Source organism: Mixophyes fleayi, chromosome 3 (genome assembly GCF_038048845.1).
Source record: "Mixophyes fleayi isolate aMixFle1 chromosome 3, aMixFle1.hap1, whole genome shotgun sequence".
Taxonomy (NCBI): Eukaryota; Metazoa; Chordata; class Amphibia; order Anura; family Limnodynastidae; genus Mixophyes; species Mixophyes fleayi.
Window position 1 is genome coordinate 264,396,044 of NC_134404.1, and position 21,481 is coordinate 264,417,524.

The 21,481-nt window shown below is 41.5% G+C and overlaps 1 protein-coding gene across 1 annotated transcript in view; it reads right to left on the minus strand.

Annotated features, from left to right (window-relative positions):
• Positions 1–21,481, minus strand: part of DRC8 (dynein regulatory complex subunit 8) — a 42,674-nt gene that overhangs the window by 13,125 nt on the left and 8,068 nt on the right. Inside the window, exons 2-3 of the mRNA XM_075200704.1 lie at positions 13,118–13,202; positions 11,286–11,358 (exon numbers count right to left, since the gene is read on the minus strand). Coding sequence (XP_075056805.1) covers positions 11,286–11,358; positions 13,118–13,202 — 158 coding nt within the window. The remainder of the gene's footprint in view (positions 1–11,285; positions 11,359–13,117; positions 13,203–21,481) is intronic.

The following is a 21,481-nucleotide window of genomic DNA, read 5'->3' on the forward strand; positions in this document are numbered from 1 at the left end:
CTGATAGCTGAAGAAAAAAAGAGGTTCAAAAATAAATCCACTTTCTTCCCCTCTTATTTAAAAGGGAATTTTATTGAGACTTTTAATCAGTTAGTCACAAAGGACATCAAGATGATTAAGAACAAATATAAAGTAGGTAAGGGAAATGTCTCGAATTTAAATATGAAAGAAAGGAGAGCCATTAAGACCCTTAAGGACAATCATCAAATTGTCATTAAACCCGCCGATAAGGGCGGGGGGGTTGTTATAATGGACAGAGACAAATACGTGCTAGAAGTCCAGAGGCAGTTAAATTTGGACAACACGTATAAAAAGCTAAGAAAAGATCCGATAGAACAGATCAATAAGGACCTCAAAACACTCCTAGAAAAACACAATAATATGGGATCAATAGACGATGACACAATGAAATATATACTAATTCAACATCCAAGAACACCGGTGCTGTACATACTTCCAAAAGTACATAAAGATAGAGAAAATCCACCGGGAAGGCCCATTGTTTCGGGGTCAGGGTCAATTACCATCAACCTGTCAGAAGTTCTTGACTCATATCTACAACCCCTGGCACAAGAATCCCGATCGTATCTTAAGGATACAACAGATTTTTTAAGACATTTATCAGAAATCACTTGGGATGAGAAGATGATATTGGTCACAGGGGATGTCAGATCTCTATATACCATCATTGCCCATGATATAGGGTTAAAGGCTATAAAACAAAGCCTTTTAAATACAAATCTTTCTGAAGAAACTAGGAGTTTTATAATGGAGGGAATAGAGTTTGTCCTTTTCCACAATTACTTTAGATTTGGGGAAGACTACTTCCTACAATGTGTGGGCACAGCGATGGGCACCAGGTTCGCTCCAAGCTATGCTAACATCTTCATGGCGCAGTGGGAGGAGATAAATGTATGGTCTGGCCATGAGTTTGGGGCGAGCCTGGTGTCATGGCATCGGTATATAGATGATGTCTTTTTCATTTGGAGAGGGACAGAGGAGGATTTGAAATCATTTCTTGATCATTTGAATAAGAATGATTGTAATATTGAATTCTCATTTGAATCGAGCAAGGTGAGTGTCAATTTTCTTGACATCACTGTTTATGTTGAAGAGAATGTGATACAAACGAAAACCTTCCATAAGCCAACAGACATTAATAGCTATATTGATTATAATAGCAATCATCATCGTCTTTGGCTTGACAGTGTGCCCCTCAGTCAAATGACAAGAGTTAGAAGGAACTGCACAGAGGATAAGGTATTCCAACAACAAATAGAGGAGATGAAAAAGAACTTCAGTCAGAAGGGATACACAGAAGAATTGTTATATAAAGCTGAGAAAAGAGTACATGACAATAAGAGAGAAGAACTCCTAGTCCCAAAGAATAAAGGTACAAATAGGGACAACAAATATGAATGGGCCTTTATTTCGGGATTTAGTTCTCAACATAGACAGATGGAGAAAATCATCCACAAATATTGGTATCTGTTAAGACAAGATACAATAATAGGCAATATGATTCCGGAGACACCACTGGTGATACCATTGCATCACCGTGCGACCCCCCCCCCCCTCCCCCGCTGTTCCTGGAGTCCATGGGAGTAGGCAGGTGTGCTTTTATATCATCATGCACTCCAAACAAATCAGTCAGATTACACAGAAGTGTGAGATTAAATTTGTTATGCGTATGAAATAATTGCTAGATTTTTGCTGAATTATCTGTTCAAACTGACAGTTGTGTGCCTAAATTATATGTTGATATGATGATGCACAAATGCATTTATTAGTTAGGAAACAAAAAAATAGATGTATGAGTGACCAGCGGTCACCTTATATTCAGTGAAGAAGGGGACACAGTGTGATGAATGAGGGGGCACAGTGTAATGAGGGGGCACATTGTGATGATAAGGGGGCACATTGTGATGTTGTGGGGGCACAGTGTGATGAAGTAGGGGGCACAGTGTGATGAAGGGGCAAACGTGTGATGAATGAGGAGGACAGTGTGATGTGTACAGGGCACAGTGTAACGATGAGAGGGCACTGTGTGATGATGAGGGGGCACATTGTGATGATGGGGAGGCACAGTGTGATGTTGGGGGGGCACAGTGTAATGAAGGACAAGGCACAGTGTGATGAAGGACAAGGCACAGTGTGATGAAGGAGGGGGCACAGTGTGATGATGAGTAGGCACAGTGTGATGATGGAGGGGGCACAGTGTGATGATGGAGGGGGCACAGTGTGATGATGAGGGGGCACATTGTGGTGATGTGGGGGCACAGTGTGATGAAGTAGGGGGCACAATGTGATGAAGGGGCAAACGTGTGATGAACAAGGAGGCACAGTGTGATGGTGGACAGGGCACAGTGTGACAATGAGAGGGCACTGTGTGATGATGAGGGGGCACATTGTGATGATGAGGGGGCACATTGTGATGATGGGGGGGCACATTGTGATGAAAGAGGAGGCACAGTGTGATGAACAGTGGGCAGTGTGATGAAGGAGGGGGCACTATGTGATAATGAGGGGGCAGTGTGATGAAGGAGGGGGCACAGTGTGATGAAGAGGGGGCACATTGTGATGTTGTGGGGGCACATTGTGATGAAGTAGGGGGCACAGTGTGATGAAGGGGCAAACGTGTGATGAATGAGGAGGACAGTGTGATGTGTACAGGGCACAGTGTAACGATGAGAGGGCACTGTGTGATGATGAGGGGGCACATTGTGATGATGGGGAGGCACAGTGTGATGATGGGGAGGCACAGTGTGATGTTGGGGGGCACAGTGTGATGAAGGACAAGGCACAGTGTGATGAAGGAGGGGGCACAGTGTGATGATGAGTAGGCACAGTGTGATGATGGAGGGGGCACAGTGTGATGATGGAGGGGGCACATTGTGATAATGAGGGGGCACATTGTGATGATGTGGGGGCACAGTGTGATGAAGTAGGGGGCACAGTGTGATGAAGTAGGGGGCACAATGTGATGCAGGGGCAAACGTGTGATGAACAAGGAGGCACAGTGTGATGGTGGACAGAGCACAGTGTGACAATGAGAGGGCACTGTGTGATGATGAGGGGGCACATTGTGATGATGGGGGGCACATTGTGATGATGGGGGGCACATTGTGATGATGGGGGGGCACATTGTGATGAAAGAGGAGGCACAGTGTGATGAACAGTGGGCAGTGTGATGAAGGAGGGGGCACTATGTGATAATGAGGGGGCAGTGTGATGAAGGAGGGGGCACAGGGTGATGAAGAGGGGGCACAGTGATGAAGGGGCAAACGTGTGATGAATGAAGAGGCACAGTGTGATGATGGAGGGACAAAAGTGTGAAATCAATAGTGAGACGAAATAATAGGAGCAGAAACAGGGATATATAGATAGGATGAAGGAGTAAGGTAGGAGCGAGTCAAGCAGGATGAGAGGCACAGGGGAGAGCAGGTAGGGAGGGAGAGAGGAGGATACCTGCAATGAAGATAGGGGCACATAGGAACAAAGAAAGAAAACAGATAAAGGAAAGATAAAGGGTAACATGGAAGTTTTATTATAATATTATGGAGATATGAGGGAAAATGTAAGTAGACAAACGAGACATGAGGGAGAGTTGGAGGGACACAGAGGAAAGGTAATTGCCCACAAGAGAGGTGGGGACACAGGGTGGATAGACTTGCATCATTTAATAGGTTTTATATTATACAATATAGTGTTACAATGCATTTCAAATTAATTTCACTCTATCAAAACCCCTAAACCTTCTGGCATAGGCGTTCATTTCAAAGGGAAAGTTCCATACCAGCACTTCTAACTTTCTACTTCAACCACTGCTTATATTGTCATAGTATGAGATTGGACCATAAAAATTCAAATAGATGAGCAATTTGGCCACGCGTAGTAAAAAGAATGGAATGCATGGAAACTGGCACTGTATTAATCATAACACGTTTATTGATTAGTGTGTTTGCAATGTCCTTTGTGGGTAAAATGATGCATGACATTTTTTACTGTTGTAGCCATTTTGATAGCAAAATTTACATGGTATGTATCACAATCACCATTTCTATCATATTCCAAACATTTGAATTAGAAAATCATGGTGGTGGGGCCTTGACATTGTCGACAGCAGTTTACCCTGAGGAAACTGGCTAGATTCCGGCAAAACAATTGTTAGGAACCACATGCGATGGTGAGACAAGTCCTGTTGGCTTGCGTTTGTGCTCCTTGGTGTCAGTGAGACCAAATAACAATAGGGATACAAGCACACATCTAGCTCTACATGTTACATGACAGCAGACATTTAAATGTTTTTAACATTGCCAGTGCTATGAATTTTATATACTAATCTTATGACACTGTGGGAACAGCCTCTTATGGTTTGAAGAACAAATACAACAAACAATAATCTGCCTTTAGATACATTTATGGTTTTGAACCAGCAGGTGGCGCTACAAGACTACATTCAGAGATGAGCAAAGTTTTTCAAAAAGGAAATAATATAGGATAAAATGGACAAAATTTACAAATAATGTGGTTTGGCATTAGCAAAAGCAGAACTTGAAGATTTCATTTAAGGAACTTTGCATCTTTGTGAATCTCAATTACTGCAAATGTTTACCACAATTCCACTTAGCACTAAATACGGTGCTACTCTCCCCTGAATTTCAGGGGGGGGCCTCCTGGACTCCTGGGAAAGTAGGCCACTCTCCGGGATCCCTCTTCTCTTTCTAATGAAGAAGACTCATCATGACCCCACACCTTGCTGCAAGGTGACGGAAAACGCGTCATTGTACAGAGTGAGGTCGGCCGTGATGAAGCACACATTCCATTTGGACCTCCCCTCTGGGATCTCCCAGAAGCGAGGTCCAAAAGTATGATTTTACTAGTTATCTACAGTAAAGTAGCATGCTATCAGTTTATAAACAACAATCAGATCTGAACATAAAGGGCCCGATTCATCAAGGCATGTATCCTGAGCACAACCTGCATTCAGTATTATACGCACATATTTAGGCTTTGCGTACTCACAAATTCAGCAACGCACAGTTTTCAATACACGTGCGCTGTTGAATTCAGGTGTAGGTCTGCTGCGCTCTACTACACAAGACATATGTGGATTATAAATTCGCTAAAGAAATCACAGGAAAATAAAAACAATATTGAATTAATATCACCTGGTAATAATAAAGTCATTAATGATAAAACAGTTTAAAAAAAAAAGTGTTTTTTTTTTTTTTTTTTCATGAAATACATTTATTAGTATGCTGTTAATGTCTACTGAACATAAAATATATTTTTACTAGAGATGCTCGGGCTCGTTTCTTGGAGACCCGAGCCCACCCGAACTTTGTGGATCCAACGGTACTTTTGCGCGCCCTCAGAAGTGAAAACGAGGCAAAACGTCATTGTTACGTCATCGGATCTCGCAAGTTTTGGATCCTATAAGTATCTCTCTCCAAGGAGATCCAGCGCCATTTCACAGAGAAACACAGAAGGAGTAACAGGGTTGTTGGCAGTCTCCAGTGCAGTTGGGCAGCGTCATTAATGAAAGAGAAATAGGAGGGGTAGCAGTGCTCTTGGCAATCTCCAGTGACATTGTTCTGTGCCATAGCTCACACAGAAATAGAAGAGGTGGCAGTTTTCAGTGCTGAAAGACACATTATAGAGCTGGCAGTATTCTTCAAAGGCTCCAGTGACATTCTACTGTGCCATAGCTCACCCAGAAACAAGAGAGGTGGCATTTTTCAGTGCTGAAAGCAAAATTGTAATAATAGGGCTGGCAGTGTTTTTAAAAGTCTCCAGTGACATTTTACTGTGTCATCACCAAGCAGCTGCTAGCACCAGTCATGCTAATAGTAATCCCTGTACGTCATCCGTTAAAGCCTATGTTAAAGTGCATAGTGTTTTTAAGTCAGGGAAACAAAAATGTAAAAAACCACCTTTTACCTTGGTAAAGAAAAAAACACCTGTAATCCAAGCAAAGTTAAGTGCTGAAAAAAATAAAATTGTCAACATGCCATTCTACACACGCAGTGGCAAGGAAAGAATCAGGGGGTAAATGTATGAAGCTCCGGGTTCTTCAACACCCACGAGTTCGGCATCTTCAGCGCTTAAATTTAAAGCGGCGCTGCCTTGTAAAGGGAAACTTCCCTTTACAAGGCAGTGCCGCTTTAAATTTAAGCGCTGAAGACGCCAAACTCACGGGTGTTGAAGAACCCGGAGCTTCATACATTTACCCCCAGGTCTTCACCTTTATCTATGAGTGCTAGTTCTGCAACTGTCAGTGAGTCATCTTCTTGTAAGGTCAGTCATGATGATACAAGACCTTGTCATTCTGACTCAAAAAGTGGTGCCCAAATACTTTTACCTGTAAAAGCAGAGCTGGAAGAAAACAATAAGGCATTAGAAGAAACAGTATGTTCAGATTCAGAAATGACACAAATCCCTGAGGAGAGTGTATCCAGGAGTGCTAGGTGTAAGCCTGACCTTTCTGATAGTCTACCTATAAAGAAGGCCCCTTTCAGCATTTCTGAAGGTGTGTGGATGAGCAGCCCAAGTGTAGCCGATGATACACAAATTGAAGATGCCACTTTGGAATTGCAACAGGATGAGGGGGATATTTATGTAGCTGACGACGGCGCTAATGAGGATGTTGATGAGGATGATGTTGTTTGTGTAAGTCCTGCACCAGTGGAAGCAGTTCTTGCACGTGATAAGAAGAAGGCCATTGCCATGCCTGGGCATAAGACCAAAAAATCCACCTCTTATATGTGGAATTATTTTTACCCAAATCCTGACAACAGTTGTCTAACCATCTGTAGTGTTTGTAAAGCCACAGTCAGTAGAGGTAGAGACCTTAACCACCTCGGAACCTCATCCATGTTAAGCCATTTGAAGTGAGTTCATCGCAAGCTGTTTGGAAAAATAACAACAAGCAGTCCAGCATCAGCTAGGTTCCTTCTCTCACTAGATCCCGACACCTGCAATCTACACCTACAAAACCGTCCTCATCAATATTCTCTGTAGCAATCGGAGCTAGTCCTGCATCCAAGTTGCTAAGGCTAGATGACTCCTCCACTATTATTATTATTATTAATTTTTATTTATAAGGCGCCACAAGGCGTCCGCAGCGCCGTACAGAGACAAACAAATTACAATACAATGGGAGACAGCACAGTACAGTAAACAGTAAGCACAGCAACTCAGTAAGCTCAATGCACAGCTAGAGAGGGCGGTAAAGGGGGATGGAGGATCTGCAAACGACGGGGCCCAAGAAGGAGGGCGCGGAAGACAGGGAGACCCCCAGGGGGAAGGAGGGAGCGAGAGTGGACGTGGGGTGGAGGACCCTCGAGGAGGAGGGCTAAGTAGCTGGAGAGCAGAGTTAGAAGTGGTGGAAACAGGAGGAGAGATGATCACTATCCATGATTCCTCTGAAGAATTATTGAGCGTTAGTCCCACTGCTGCTGCTGCTGCTGGGGATGGATCTTCAACCCAGAAGCAGACCAAGAATTAGACTACTAGTTTACAACAATTAACTGTTAAACAATCCTCTGCAAGAGGAAGCAAGCATGAAAGCTGTCACCCAGTCGTAAAGCGGATAACAGATGCCATGGCGACTATGCTAGTATTAGATCTGCATCCAATATCCACTATTAATGCAGATGGTTTTATACAGTTAATTGAGGTCTTGTGTCCCCGTTAACAAATTCCATCACAACATCATATTACAAGAAAAACTATTCCTCACCTGTACAAGAAGGTTTATAAAAATGTAATAATTGGGCTACAAATTGGCATTCTACCCACTGAACACTTAACCACAGATATGTGGACAAGCGGAACTGGGCAAACTTAAGATTATATGACTGTGACAGCCCAACGGGTTGGTGATTCGCCTTCACCAGCAGGAACAGCAGCAGCATGTTCCGAACTACATCACTTTTTTTAGAGGCAGGCTACTCTGTGTATCACCAGCTTCACTAAGAGGCATACAGCTGATAACCTGTTACAAAAACTAAGGGATGTTATTGCAACATGGCTTATCCCGCTTGGACTCTCCTCAGGATATGTCATTTCTGATAACGTCACCAATATTGTGAGAGCATTACTGCTGGGTGAATTCCATCACATTCCCTGTTTTGCTCACACAATCAACTTGATGGTGCAGAGCTTTTTGAAAAATGACAGGGCCGTGCAGGAGATGCTGTCTGTGGCCCGTAAAATATCTGGACATTTCCGCCATTTTGTAGCAACATGTAGGAGATTGCAGCAGCAACAAGAACAATTTAATTTGCCATGCCACCAACTGAAGCAAGAGATGGTAACAAGGTGGAATTCCACCCTGTATACGCTTCTGAGGATGGAGAAACAGCGAAAAGCCATCCACACTTATTCCACAAGCCATAACATTGGGAGAGGAGGGTGATTTTGCTCAAGCGCAGTGGAGAATACTTTCCGTGTTGTGCAAGGTGATGAAACCATTCGAAGTAGTCACCTGTGAAGTGAGTTCAGACACTGCTAGCTTGAGCCAAGCGATTCCCTTAATTAGACTTTTGGAAAAGCAGCTTGAGAAACTGAAGGAGGAGATGAAACAAAGCCATTCCACTAAGTATGTCAGACTTGTAGATCAAGTACTTTATTCGCTTCGCCAGGATCCAAAAGTTATCAAAATTTTGAAGTCACTACATTTTGGCGACTGTGCTTGATCCTAGGTTTAAGAGCTATGTCTTCTCTTTATTTCCAACTGACCCAGATCTCAAGAGATGCAAGGAGCTCCTGGTGAGCAAGATGACAGCTCAAGTGTTACATGACAGGGCGGCATCTCCTCCTTCAGTTTCTCAGTCCACTGCTGCTAGAAAAAACTTAGCTTTTCCAAGAGATTCAGGGATGATGCAGATGACTCAGCACAAAATTCTGACATCTGGTCTGGTCTAAAAAAATTGACCAAAAACTATGACACCTCTGCCTTAACTCCACCTGATCCTACCATCAACATCCAAAGGATAGTGGAGGATTATTTAAACGACAGCATAGAAACAGACACGTCAGACAGTCCCTTTACATACTGGGAAGAAAAAAAAAGGGAATTTGGAGCCCCATGTACCAACTCGTTTTGCAATACCTAAGATGCACACCCTCAAATGTGTACTCGGTAAGAGTTTCCAGCACAGCCGGGAACCTTGTTAGCGATTGGTGTAGGAGGCTACTTCCTAAAAATGTGGAAAAGATGATGTTCATCAAAATGAACTACAATTTCCACGAGGAAGGCCTTTACTGCCAATTACATCAAAGTACAGAGACTTCGTAATGGTGGATTCCAGCGGGGATGAATTAATATGTGTGTGGTGTGGATGATGTACACACTGATGAGGGTGAGGATGAGGCTGACCATCATAGTAACATAGTTGATGAGGTTGAAAAAAAGACACCAGTCCATCAAGTTCAGCCTATAATGACAACAACATCTTGCCATTGTAGAGTTCATTAACAGCACAGTTATCTTAGGTGCTTTAAGCCCATTGTTAGCTTGTCTTGTGGGGGCCCAAACAAACCAAGCACATCAGCCTCAAAAGTGGCACTCCTTGTCGCTGAAGTGCTTGGTTTGTTAAAGTGTGCCTGTTCTTTTTAAGACCAAACATAAGGATGAGTGGGAGGGCCCAAGGACAATTCCATCTTCCACCACTTCTCCTTTCAGCTACCGCTGTGTGCTAATGTTACCAAGATGTGCTATGAACTGCCATGTGTTTGTGTCATTGTTCTGTCGTTTAGCATCCAGCCGGGTCGCTGCAGTCTTTGAAGGAAAGTGTATGAAAATAATATTGTGACCTGTGAGGTAGTCAAAATTGACTGGAAATGATTGGAAATTAGTGCTACTGAGGTTGATAATAATGTAGGAACAAAAAAAAGAGCAAAATTATGTAATTTTAGCATATTTTAGCAATTTTTAAAAAAAAATACATATCAAAAACAAAAACAAAACACGCGAGGGCTGTTTTGCCAAAACCAAAACACGAAGCTAATCCAGATCCAAAACCAAAACCAAAATACGGGGGTCAGTGAGCATTTCTAATTTTTACAGTTGCTCATGATTCCAAACACGTGAAAGCATGCATACAAGGCTGTCATCACTACTGATCAGGACTGAAAACAGCCCTGTGGCTGGTGCAAGAGATTTGGCAGGAAAACAAGCATCTTTGGGATGCTCAGAGCTGGATTCGGACATGGCCCTAATGTACATTGACTAACGGCAAAACACCCCTTCCCCACCCATTTCACTCCTCGAAATTGTAGGCTGCAGTACGTGTCCTTTGCGTTTGTGGACGCAGCGGACAAGACTGCGTTCACGGATGTATCTCTCAGTTCTGGGCATGTGCAGAGTGATTTTGCAGTTGATACTCACAAAATCGGCAGATACGTGCCTTGATGAATCAGGCCCATAGACATACCTACTCACACATAACAGGTTTTTGTTACATTTCCTAGCAATGGAATATTTTACAATCTTTGATGAATCCATCTTTTTTGCATGCTAAATGATGGACCATTGCAAGAAATTGTTTCCTGCAACAATCAACAATATTACTGAACATGCAGAAAGCAGACTACATTAAACTACTTTGGTTCAACAGCAATGACCAATTGCTAAGGAGAATGTGTAGCGTAATAAGCTTAGTGTACTAATATTACATAGCACTTCTGGGAGAAGAATCATTTACTCCAGGTTCTCAATACAAACTAATAATTCATAGTGATAACAAATATGAAAACTGCATCTGTTGTTGGTACAAGTTGTCACAGCCATTAGTGGGAGCTTCTCAGTTGGAGATTTCAGTAGTCTGTTACACTGGTTCGTTAGAATTAACACATACAAAGTGCTATGTACAAAATACAATTATTTCCTAAATTAAAGATATACCTAAAAAGTATTTATTTCTGAGTATTCCCTATATTGGGTGTCATTGGATTCTGCTTGGTCACGATATGCTGCGGTATGTCACTAACTAATGAAATAAACCGGTTTTGCATGGCAAATAAATATTTATTGATAAAATAAATATTGGGGAGAAAACAGTTTTATCATGACACACATAAATCTTTTAATTATAAGAAATATGGATGGATGGCAGTCTTTATTGGGCTTCTTTCAAGGGTTACATCCACTATTTATCTTATCTTATCTCAGTGGAATGCAGAGATATATGATATACTAGTGACTCAAAGCAACACATATCTTTAAAATGTGAAGGAATATAAATCAGTGAACTTTACACTACAGATAAGAATCTTACCTCTGCAAGCATATCATGGAGTTCCCCTTCAGTTGGGCAACATCCTAACGACCTTATTATTGTTCCAATCTCCCTGTTAGGTAGAACAATTGTGAGTAAGCATGAAAATCCTTTCATATAATCACATTATTACATAATGAACATTATTCATATAAAATATGTTGGTTTTGTATTTTGCTTGAAGGTGCTGTCCACTTTGCACACCCCCTGTTTAATATGACATTTCCCTCCTGTATAGCAAATAGATGGGGGGTCTCAGCTTGGTAACAAAACCTGTTACCTGAAGTTGGGCACCAGGTTGCATTATAGGCCGCTGCATGGAAAATTAACGCACTGTACATCAGAACGGCCGTACAAAAAGGCACATTATTAAGTTAAAATAATACATTTAATCAATATGTCGGCAGGCACTTTAAACAAGTGTTACAAGCTACAATAAACAAAGCTGACAATAAAGCATGAAGGAGTTGGGGGCCACAGGTGAAGGCTCCAAGAGCCTCATGCTGCCATATAGCTGTCTGTTACCCACCATTGCTGTACACAGTATATAGCTCTTCTATAGAGCTCTACTGAACAGCTATGAAAAAATTGAATCCTTCAGTGCCAGGAGCTCTGTTTGTTATAAGAAGTATAATATATTTAGCAAGGAATATCCAAAAGTGGACAATCCCTTTTAAAAAGTAACACAAGCAGGGCTGGAGCTACCATTAGGCAAACCAAGGCGGCTAAGGTGGCAAATGGTTAGGGGCTGCCTAAAACACTGAATGAGTGATATAATGTCACCAAAACAATACTTTTAATTATCAATATTTGGGGAGACTTCTCTACAAATTTGTAACCAATGGAACTAACCACATGACATGTCATTTATCGATATCAGTCCATCAGGAAGCTATAGAAATAATAATAATCTTCCCAATGAATCCATATAGTCTGTTCATGTTTCCTATGCATATGTATATACAAATCATACTCTGTTTATTGGACTTACTATTAAATCTCTGGTATACTGTAGAACTCCTTACTAGAAGTGGATTTGAACAAAAGGGCAATAAAACAGAATAGCATACCAACACATTTCTTTCAGATACCTCACAATGGAAAGGGAGGGGGTGGACAAGTAAGACTATAAAGTAATAGTAATAATAACATTATTTTAAATATTGTCAGTTTTTTTTTTGGGGGGGGGGGGGTCAGGCTGCTACTTTGACTCACCCTAGGCAGCAAATTACATGAAAATATGTTTTGTTTGTATTCCTGTCTTATTTTAAGAAAATAGTTCTGCATTTATTATTTTGTATGTCAATTGGTAATAACCATTTTTATTCAATAAGCATTGTGACTTTTTGTAATATTAAACACAATTTAATAATTTTCTGCTTTTGTGTTCTTAAATAAATCATTTGACAGCTTGGTTTGGATAATGCTACATATATATGCACGGTATGGTTTGGCTTCCAGTATCTGTGATTAAATTGCGATTGCAGCTTGAGATAAGTTAGAGAGCAAATGAAGATGTTATAATGGGCAGTCAGCTCCTGACCTAAATCTTAGTGGTGACAGAAGTGAGACGTTAGTAGTGAGTGTGAGCTATATTTTAAGGATTTTAGCCATATCTGAACAGATCTGGTCATCTTTTGTGAGTTGAGAGTCTATGTATCATCGGTAATGACATCCGTATCATTTACAGGACTATACTACCCTGTGTATAATGCATATGTTATATAGATGAAATATATATATATACATATATATATATATATATATATATATATATATATATATATATATATATATATATATAGCAAATGTTAACAGCATTGTTGCCTTACCTGACATCTACAGTTTTGTTGCTTTCATGGTCGAAAACTTCAAAGGCTTCTGTGATTTTCTTTTGTAAATCTGATACAAGTGCCTCTGTGAAATACAAGTATAAAACAGTGTAAAACATAAAAACAGTACTAGATATAGCTATGTACTATAGCTATGTCACCTCCTTCCTTAATCACCTATTAAAGAGGGGAACTGGTGCACATGGTGGTGCTGAGAGGTGAGATTCTCTGCCCTGTAGATCACCACCAGACCCAAAGCTGAGCAGAAGCTGACACTTATCTACATCTATAAATATCCTCATCTGTAAATAAATCTTTTTCTTGGTTTCTGATATACTTTCTAATATATTTTAAAATCATACACTGGCTCAGCTCTTTGCCCAAGCTCCCACTTTTCCTTATTCTCACAAACATAAAGCATTGGATATTTCTGAATACTGTTGGCAAACATCACAGCAGCGCTGAGGATCGATCTGATACCAAAAAACAAGGCTGTTTTAGGATCTACTGTCTCTGTTCAGCTGTAGGACCCACAGAGCTCAAATGTCATTGCTGTTACCATCTCTGTTTGGCTGCTGGACCCTCTGGACCCAAATGACAGTATCCTACTCAATTTACAGTCTCCTATTTACTGTCACCATACTTCTCTGAAACTCCTCTTCTTTCTCCATAACCCTATTCCCCCTTCCTCGATTATGATTTCCCCTTCACTACTTCTCTCCTCACTGGTCTGTAGACATGAACTGTTTTGTCTCCTGCACCCACCACACTCACCAACCTACATAAACAGAAATAAACCTCACACCCACAAATCCTCCTCACATGTCCTCTTTCTCTCCCTGCTCCTTCTCTTGGCTGCTGGTGACATCTCACCTAACCCTGTGTCCTTTACATTTCCCTTTCCATCCATCCCGTATTTCCAATCCCACCAACCTTATCCACATATCTCCACTACCTTCTATTACCTTCTCCTGTGCACTATGGAATGCCAGATCTGTTTGTAACAAACTTACATCCATCCCTGAACTATTAATTTCAAAATCCCTCAACCTCCTTGCCATTACAGAAACTTGGCTCACCTATTTCCTATCCTTTGAGCTGCCAACACTCATACTAAGCGATTTCAACATTCCCATTGATAATCTCACTGTCTCTTCTGCCTCTAAACTTCTTTCACTTACTTCCTCTTTGGTCTCTCCCAATGGACCTCATCTCCCACCCACTGTGATGGCGACTCCCTTGACCTTGTCTTCACCCACCACTGCTCCATTTCTAGTTTCTCCAATTTATTTTTCCCACTCTCCGACCACAACCTCCATTTCTTCAGCCTCACCTTACCTCATGCCCTCTCCCTGCACCCAAATCCACATGTACACAACGAAACCTCTTGTACCTGAAGTACTCTTAACCCAATCCACTTCACATATTCACTAAAACACCTAATTTCTTCAATGACTGCATTGTCCTGTCCTAATCAGGCTGTCTCTTTTTATAACAAAACACTCAATTCAGACTTGGACAATGCAGCTACAGCTACCACATATAGTCTCCGACATCCAAACCGCAACCATGGCACACCGAACAGACCCGCTTCCTGAAAAAGTGAAGAACCATCCAAAGTTTTGAGGGGGGCTGGCTTCAAAAAGTTGGAATTTTTGAGAGAACAGGGAGTGTGGGAACTGGATCCTAGGACGACCTCTCTCTTATCGCCTAGGAGGTGGTGTTTCCCGGTCTCTTTGTGCAAGCAGACAACAGGTGACCGGCCTCTCCACAGTAAGGACAGAGATGGCTCTTTATACGGTGCTCCCGTTCAACCGGCGAAACAGGAGCTGACCATGGAGACAAAGAAGCATCCTGTTGCCTAGCAACGGGACGTGTCAGTGCACATGTGCCCGATGGCGTAAGGACAGCCGGGGATGCTGCATACCTGTTGCTTAGCAACAGGACGCCCCCAGCCGGAACTATTAGGCGGCCGACCCTTCTTCATAGGGGAACAGTGGGGACGGCACCTGACACTCACCCTTACGTACAAAGCCCTCAACAACACTAACCATGCATACATCTCAAATCTCATATTAAAATACTCTCCCTCCCACCCATTTAGATCTACCTCTGACCTGTGCGTTGTCTCGTCTCTGGTAGCCACTTCTCAATCCTGCCTACAAGACTTCTACCGTGCTTCTCCCCACTTATGGAATTCCCTTCCACATTCAATCAGACTTTAGACGCTCTTTTTTAGAGGTGACCTTATCCCCGATAACACTATTCCCACTAATGCACCCTCACAACTGTCCCAATCTCCACTCTGAGCCACATTTGCTCCTTTTGTTTCAGCTGTGCCCTCTTCCACCTAAAATATAAGCTCTCTAATGAGCAGGGTCCTTCGTACCCTTTGTTTTCATGTCTGCATTTATTTTGTCTACCTTGTATGTCCCTGTTTTATGCATGTACTGTTTTCCCTACTGTACGGTGCTGCGAAGCACTGTAGCGCCTTTCAAATCTACAATAATAATAATAAGTTTATTTATAATAATAATAATAATAATAATAATAATAATAATAATAATAATAATATCTGATTGGTGAAAAACACACAATGGTTTGTTTCAGAATGTGACTACAACCAGTAGCATTTTGGGTGTTGGGTGTTGAGTCCATAAATATTGGGACATCGACACAATTCTCATATTTTGGGCTCTATACACCACCACAATGGATTTGAAATGAAACTAACAAGATGTGCTTTAACTGCAGACTTTCAGCTTTAATTTGAGGGTATTTACATCCAAATCAGGTGAACAGTGTAGCAATTACAATGGTTTCTATATGTGCCACCCGCTTTTTAAGGGACCAAAAATACTGGGACAATCGACTCAAAAGTTATTTCATGGACATGTGTGGGCTATTCCCTCATTATTTCAGACTCAATTAAGCAGGTAAAAGGTCTGGAGTTGATTCTAGGTGTGACATTTGCATTTGGAATCTGTTGCTGTCGACTCTCAATATGAGATCCAAAGAGCTGTCTCTGAAAAACCAAAACAAACCCATCAAAGAGATAGCAAAACATTAGGTGTGGCCAAATCAACTGTTTGGAACATTCTTAAAAAGAAAGAACGCACCGGAGAGCTCAGCAACACCAAAAGACCCGGAAGACCACGGAAAACAACTGTGGTGGATGACAGAAGAATTTTTTCCCTGGAGAAGAAAAACCCCTTCACAACAGTTGGCCAAATCAAGAACACTCTCCAGGAGGTAGGTGTATATGTGTCAAAGTCAACAATCAAGAGAAGACTTCACAAGAGTGAATATAGAGGGTTTACCACAAGATGTAAACCATTTGTGAGCCACAAAAACAGGAAGACCAGATTAGAGTTTGCCAAACAACATCTAAAAAAGCCATTACAGTTCTGGAACAACATCCTATGGACAGATGAGACAAAGATCAACTTGCACCAGAGTGATGGGAAGAGAAGAGTATTAAGAAGGAAAGGAACTGCTCATGATCCAAAACATACCACCTCATCAGTGAAGTATGGTGGTGGTAGTGTCATGGCGTGGGCATGTATGGCTGCCAATGGAACTGGTTCCCTTGTATTTATTGATGATGTGACTGCTGATAAAAGCAGCAGGATGAATTCTGAAGTGTTTTGGGCAATATTATCTGCTCATATTCAGTGAAATGCTTCAGAACTCATTGGAACGGCGCTTCACAGTGCAGATGGACAATGACCCGAAGCATACTGCAAAAGCAACCAAAGAGTTTTTTAAGGCTAACAAGTGGAATGTTATGCAATGGCCAAGTCAATCACCTGACCTGAATCCGATTGAGCATGCATTTCACTTGATGAAGACAAAACTGAAGGGAAAATGCCCCAAGAACAAGCAGGAACTGAAGACATTTGCAGTAGAGGCCTGGCAGAGCATCACCAGGGATGAAACCCAGCGTCTGGTGCAGAGCCGGATTTAGACCTCATGGGGCCCTAGGCAGGATACTGGTTTTGGGCCCCCTCCCTGAAACAATCCATAGCACTATATATTTTGTATACCCCTATAGTTAAGTAGAAGGGAAAGTATGTGCCGCCAAAAGAGGTGGGGGCATGGCTTGCATCTTTGGGGGCGTACCTAACATGTGAAAAGAGCAAGGCCACCCTGCTACAGAAAAAGGCACCCCTAAATAATTACGGAGCAGTCACGGTTTTTAAGTAGTTGGGTCAAAACAACCTAATAAGTATTTAAGTCAGTACAGAAATACTTATTAAGTTGTTTGCAAAAATAATATGCATTAATCCAAGGATGTGCCCTTGTCACTTTTGTCCCTCAATCATCACACTATGCCCATTTATTGCCACTTTTGCCCCTTCACAATATCACCTCTGTGCCCCTTCATTATATTACCCCTGTGCCCCTTCACTGTATCACCTCTGTGCCCCTTCATTGTATTACCCCTGTGCCCCTTCATTATATCACCTCTGTGCCCCTTCATTGTATTACCCCTATGCCCCTTCATTGTATTACCCCTGTGCCCCTTCATTATGTCACCTCTGTGCCCCTTCATTATGTCACCTCTGTGCCTCTTCATTATGTCACCTCTGTGCCTCTTCATTATGTCACCTCTGTGCCTCTTCATTATCACCTCACCCTATGTGCCTCCGTTTTACTTACCTGTTTTTTTCTCTTTTGTATTCCTGTTTTATGTATTCTGGTTTTCTTGTCTTCTTTCTTCTCCAGCGCGCAGCTCCTCGGTTAGTCCTCCTCACAGTGGTCGGAAACAGACTAAAAAAAAAAACAGTCATGTGATCACGCGACAGGTCCCGGCAGTCTCTCCTCCTCATTCAGTGGGAGCAGAGATGAGGTGAGACTGCCGGGAGCCGCGCATGTGATCACATGACTGGTTTGTCTTTTAGTCTGTTTCCGGCCGCAGTTTATTTTAGTATGTCGGCGGACAGAGAGGGATGGCAGGCGGAGGTGAGCGCCCCTCCGCCTTGCCTACCCCGCTCACCGCCAGTCCTGACTGGGCCCTCTGGGTACCGCTAGGCCCTAGGCAGTTGCCTAGGTTGCCTAGCGGTAAATCCGGCCCTGGTCTGGTGATGTCTATGCGTTCCAGACTTCAGGCTGTAATTGACTGCAAAGGATTTGCAACAAAGTATTAAAAAGTGAAAGTTTGATGTAGGATTGTTTAGTTTGTCCCATTACTTTTGGTCCCTTAAAAAGTGGGAGGCACATATAGAAACCATTGTAATTCCTACACCGTTCACCTGGTTTGGATGTAAATACCCTCACATTAAAGCTGAAAGTCTGCAGTTAAAGCACATCTTGTTAGTTCCATTTCAAATTCATTGTGATGGTGTATAGAGCCCAAAATATGAGAATTGTGTCGATGTCCCAATATTTATGGACTTGACTGTATATTACTCTGCTTATTTGAACATTTTATGTTTGATTTGAGGTTATATATGTCATTGCATTCAGTGCATATGGCACATACAATTGTTGTTTATTTTTTAGATTGAAATGAATTTATTAATACACAACGGAGGCCGCCATCAGTCATTGTTACTACAGATTATTTATATATGATCTGCTTTATTTGGCGCACCCTTATTGTTTTTTCTGGTCTTGATAAATATACCTCTTAGTCAGGGGTGGCAAGAGGGGGAGGAACAGCAAATACAAAGTAGACTCACCTGCCTAAGTTTTGGGAGGAGCCACCCACCTGGTGTGGCCACACCCACTTCAAGGTTTATGGAAGGTGCTCTAAGAAGTTGCTATACCAGGGCCCAAAATTCCTCTTGGCAGCCCTGCTGCTAGTGTCACAGTACAGAATCTAATGAGCACTCATAGACAACCTCACTCCAGCATTGTGCTCAACCATTGCCTTTACTGACAATAAAAGAAATCCTAATATACGAACATTTCTAGTGGCATATTATTTAAAATAATTCTAAAATAAAAAGGTAAAAGTAGTAGCATCTAGAGGACAATGACTGAAAACAGGGAATTTACAGCACTAATCAGATTCCAAGCCACTGGAGTGGTGAATGCTCTATACCATTTGATAGTATCAGATGGTGATTTTTTTTCCTACCAATCTCTATTGTTTTCTGACAAGCAAAACTTGCTTTCACTGATTGCCAATAAATGCACTTCTGGTTGCCTGTCATTAGGTGACTGGACATACTGTCCAGTCACCTAATGTCTGAGCAGACCAGCAGTACTAAAGTATAATTATGAAGGGGTCTTATAACCAGATGATCTTGGCAGAAACGTTAATTGATTAAATAATGTTGTAGAATAAAATCATTGTTACTAACATACACAGGGCTAAATTTACTAAGCTGCGGGTTTGAAAAAGTGGGGATGTTGCCTATAGCACTTTTTTTCAAACCCGCAGCTTGGTAAATCTAGCCCATAGAGTCCTGACATTCTGTTTTTGGAGCACATCATTATCATATTTAATATTGAGTTATTACATATAATGCAGCTCTGCTACAAAACGGTGATGAGCAGAGCCACTTCAGAGGTGATGGAGGATTTCAGTGCAGGTAGTAGAGGAAGGAGCAGCGTTACTCCTCTTCCAAAATTGTCCTCCGACGGACAGCCACACAAAGTGGCCATCTGAAGGGAAATATGGAAGAATATGTCTTCATACATAGACTCCTTTGTCTGTTTAATCAGAGAGATATGTTGTCCACTGTTCTCACTGACATCTCTAGTATAGCTTTAACCTAAAGTAAACAACAGGGTGGCCTAGTTCTAACAGTTTTAAAGGAGCCCTGAAGTGAGAGCTTGCTCCAGTGACCCTGAGCATGAAAAGTGGACAGAGAGCCTCACAGCCATTTGCATAGTTCTCAACTTTCCCTTATTTCCATGAACAATTTCAGGTTTTAAAAAGTTAGCCCTGGAATTTTTTGCTGGACCATCTGCACAAATAATTATTTTTTTTTGCTGAATGGTAGATTCTTACAATCTATTCTTACTCTATATATCTTATACCTTATTATTCTTGAAAAGAAGTACTTAAAATGCAAATAGTACACTGTTATCAAATTCACTATGCATGAAAAGATGGGTATTGTAGCAGACATGAATTGCAGGGAATCCTCCCAGGCGAGCAGGGAACACTCCTGGATCCTACCTATTTCCCTGGGCGGAGCTTGATGACGTGTTTCACTGCCACTTGCATTGTGGTTGCTGTGCAATTACACAATATGCGGCACCACTCCCCCCATAACTTTCTCCTGGACCTTCTCTCCAAAATGTTAGCAAGTATGTATTGTAGTGATTCAAAGTCTTCCAAGACAGCATTGTGCATTATCTCTGCGGATGCAAAGTGTTCCTTGAGCGCATTTGAAAATGTTGACAACTATGCATAATTAGCTATCACATGTAAAGATCTGTACAATGAATATAGCGATAAACACAGAGCTGTAATCAAATTACGGTGGAGTTATAGGAAATCAATGGTTAGTGCTGTGTTAAATACTAAAAGTAGTAGTGTCCTTTTAAATAAGATCTATTGTTTTTGAATACAATGATTAATGATAGTGACCTTTTGTGAAGTGGTATAGCATTACTGTTGTTATCCTGCAGGCATGATAAATATACAAGAGAAAATGTAAATGTACAAATTGCAGTGTGTGTTGAAGAAAATCAGTTCGACAATCATTTATCCATGTAGTGAAAACACATAGGGCCTGAGTCATTAAGGCAAAAAAGGAGTAAATGTTCTCTGGGACAAACCATGTTACAATGTAAGGGGTGCAAATTAGTTTATTATTTTGCACATAAGTTAAATACTGGCTGTTTTTTCATCTAGCACACATATACTTAATAGCTTTATCTTTACACTAAAATTTAAAGTTGATCTAGGACATGTCATACCCCAACTATAAATCTGTCCCCACATTTTAAATTTACCTCCCCCTCCAATGTAACATGGTTTTGCCCATGTGCAAATGTTACTCCTTTTTTATGCTTTGCTCTCCTTAATGACTCAGGCCCATAAGCTTTAGAATATAAAATAAATTGTAATGTGTTTTCAACAACATTAAAAGGGTTATATAACAAAAGACCCAGGTTTTTGGTTATTAAACCAGACAAAGTCTTCGATATCAACATACAAAAAATCCTTGCTAAAGAACTTAAATAGTGCCGCAAAGGCAGTAATTCCCGTCCATTGGAGATCCTCCTCTCCTCCAACCCTGAAGGAATGGCTTACTCGCATTGAATCTTATAGATATATGAATGACTTGATTTTTAGTTCATCCGATAAGTTTAAGGACTACTGTTCCATCTGGTTTAGATGGTTAGAATTCCAGGGGACAGGAAGATACGCTGCCTTAGCTAGATAATTCTCCTTCTGTT